General features: G+C 50.7%; 1 protein-coding gene across 1 annotated transcript; it reads left to right on the plus strand.

The window, feature by feature from the left end:
• The first annotated feature begins 1,105 nt into the window (after positions 1-1,105).
• KCNE4 (potassium voltage-gated channel subfamily E regulatory subunit 4) lies at positions 1,106-2,392 on the plus strand. Its single transcript, XM_059927439.1, has 2 exons — positions 1,106-1,183; positions 1,735-2,392. Exon 2 carries the CDS (start codon positions 1,761-1,763, stop codon positions 2,271-2,273), a length of 513 nt encoding a protein of 170 aa, XP_059783422.1. The 5' UTR covers positions 1,106-1,183; positions 1,735-1,760; the 3' UTR covers positions 2,274-2,392.
• Positions 2,393-2,647: the final 255 nt, after the last annotated feature.

The following is a 2,647-nucleotide window of genomic DNA, read 5'->3' on the forward strand; positions in this document are numbered from 1 at the left end:
CACGGGCAACTGGGGCAGAGCATTCTTCCTGCTTTACTTCAGTTTAGGATGAAAGCTTCTCAGAATAAGCATCCCGGGGAGCAGACGGACTGACACCAAAGTCTTCAATCCCTTCGCCAATTTTGATCTCCGTGACCATTTAACACAGGGTCTGCTAGGTTTTCAAAGCTTGAACTGTGCTCAGTTGCTCACCAGAAGAATCCCTGCCCCTCCCCTGACCTGCTCCTCCCCTGACAGCAAAGAGATGTGTGAGTGGTCTCTGTGTGATGCCCCGGGGGGGGGGGGGCAGTTATGCGTCGTAGAACTGGAGAAAAATTTGCCTATAGTTAAGTATCTTGCGCTGTAACCTGTTTCCACTTCACACAGACTATTGAAAAGCATCTGGAAGATATATATCTATTATTGTTAAAAAAAAATAGATTTATGAGCGTTACGAGATTATGATGCAGAAGACAGGTAGAATCTCTCTGTGTTTTTAAAGGGCTCACCCACACTCACCAGCCTTAAATCTTAGAATGATTAAGCTGACAGGGACTCAAAAGCTCACACGGTTCATATAATTCTACGTATTGAAGCCCCCTACGTCCAACAGTTTCACAGATCAGGAACCTGAGGTGCGGAAAGGCTCAGTGAGGATTTATTACATTTGCATAGTCAGTGGAAGAGCTGAAACTTAAGCCCTGGTTCCTTGACAGTAAATCCTGCGCTTGCCTGCAACTATCTTTTATCTAGATTATGGTATTTGTCTGTCTCTGAAAACCTTGAGAGACGTCATGGTTATTCCCCAAGAGGGAGATGAAGCGTGAACTAATTTTCAATGAGAGTGGACTTTGGGGGAACAGTTCCCTCTGGGCACATTCTTTTCTCCTTTTTCATGGCCACCTGAAAACTTTGGCTGGGTGCTGGCGGGGTGGGAAGCTGTTTCTGCTTCCCAGTCTTTTTCTGTTCACAGCTGCAGAGTTCAGTGAGTTGAACTGCCGTGCTGTGAGTTCACTGTTCACTCTGCCACGACCAACCTCTGTTGTAAATTTTCCTCCCTGAACACGTGACGATGTATTTCTTGACTGTATATCCCAAGGGCGGCAGCGGAACTGTCAGAGCGCCGAGCCGCACACGGAGCAAGAAGTCTCTTGGACTTGACGATCTAGGAATTCAGGACTTGGGACAAATTTGCCAGCCCTTGGTAAGTTAGCAACGCCGCTTTGCTTCGGAAACATAATGAAAGGATATTTCTAGCAATTTGTAGATGCAGTTTTCTTTTCCTTTCTTTTTTCCCTAAGGAAATTTTGTCTTGAATTAAAAATAGGTTTACGTTTGAAAGCAAAATGTAAGCTTTTTTTTTTCTGCGCAATCAGTTCAAAAAGTTTCCTCGTGATTAAGACGTTATTTCTTTTCTCTGTGCACCCTTGTCTTACACTGATTTTTTTTTTTTGCTTTTAAAATGATAAAAGCAAAGCATTTTACATGCTCACTTTATGAAATAAAAATATGATGGACATGTATACATGAAAAATAAAAGTCTTCCTCTCATTCCCTCCTACCTCCCCGTGTCCCCATGCACCCCAGCGCCTCACAGCTGACCCCTGTTAACTGTTTGGTGGGACCTCTTACCGCTATTTCTCCATGCAGCTTTACGCTTTTTTGATATTGCAGTTCCACAGATCTCGTGCTCGCCCTCTTCCCGGTACTGTGGCCGCCCCGTGGGAGAGTTCTAACGTGCACGTTTCTCCCCAGACCCTGGCTGTGTGAGCAGAGCTTCAATGCTGAAGATGGAGCCTCTGAACAGCACGCATGCCAGCACCGTAGCCCCCAGCGGCCCCCTCGAGTCCCATGTGCCGGGCAGTGGCAGCGGCAACGGCAACGAATACTTCTACGTTCTGGTGGTCATGTCCTTCTACGGCATTTTCTTGATTGGAATCATGCTGGGCTACGTGAAATCCAAGAGGCGGGAGAAGAAATCCAGCCTCCTGCTGCTGTACAAAGACGAAGAGAGGCTCTGGGGGGAGGCCATGAAGCCGCTGCCCACCGCGTCCGGCCTGAGGGCGGTGCAGGTGCCCACGATGCTGAACGCGCTGCAGGAGAGCGTGGCGCCCGCGCTGTCCTGCACGCTCTGCTCCGTGGAAGGAGACAGCGTGAGCTCCGAGTCCTCCTCGCCCGACGTGCACCTCACCATCCAGGAGGAGGGGGCGGACGACGAGCTGGAGGAGACTTCGGAGACGCCCCTCAACGAAAGCAGCGAAGGCTCCTCGGAGAACATCCACCAGAATTCCTAGCACCCCTAGGACTTCTGGAGGTGGCCCCATCAGCCAGCACCCTTAGAGCGAGGGAGGGCACTTTTCGTGTCTGGTTTCACCTTTGCAGGGCAACTGCCACTTTCAGGAGACCCTCGGCAAGCCCCTGAATTGGGGGGGGGGGGGGGATGGGGGACAAGGCTCAGGCGGAGACAGCAGCAGCCCGCAGTCCACGACGCGCCACCAAAAAAGCCCTGAAGATGTGCAGTGTGTACCTTTCCTTGGGATCTGGGGGTCGGGGTACCTGTGCAGAATTGGGCAGGTCGAGGTGCTTGCGGTTGTTTCCTCACGGGATGCCCTGGGTAACACCTGCAGCATCTGCCCACTCCCAGGGCTGCCAAATGCCTAGGGCATCC

The sequence above is a fragment of the Balaenoptera ricei genome, chromosome 7 (assembly GCF_028023285.1).
Source record: "Balaenoptera ricei isolate mBalRic1 chromosome 7, mBalRic1.hap2, whole genome shotgun sequence".
Classification (NCBI taxonomy): domain Eukaryota; kingdom Metazoa; phylum Chordata; class Mammalia; order Artiodactyla; family Balaenopteridae; genus Balaenoptera; species Balaenoptera ricei.

Bases quoted from the DNA above. Each gene is read 5' to 3' on its own strand.
- KCNE4 (XM_059927439.1), top strand. From the start codon at position 1,761: ATGCTGAAGATGGAGCCTCTGAACAGCACGCATGCCAGCACCGTAGCC.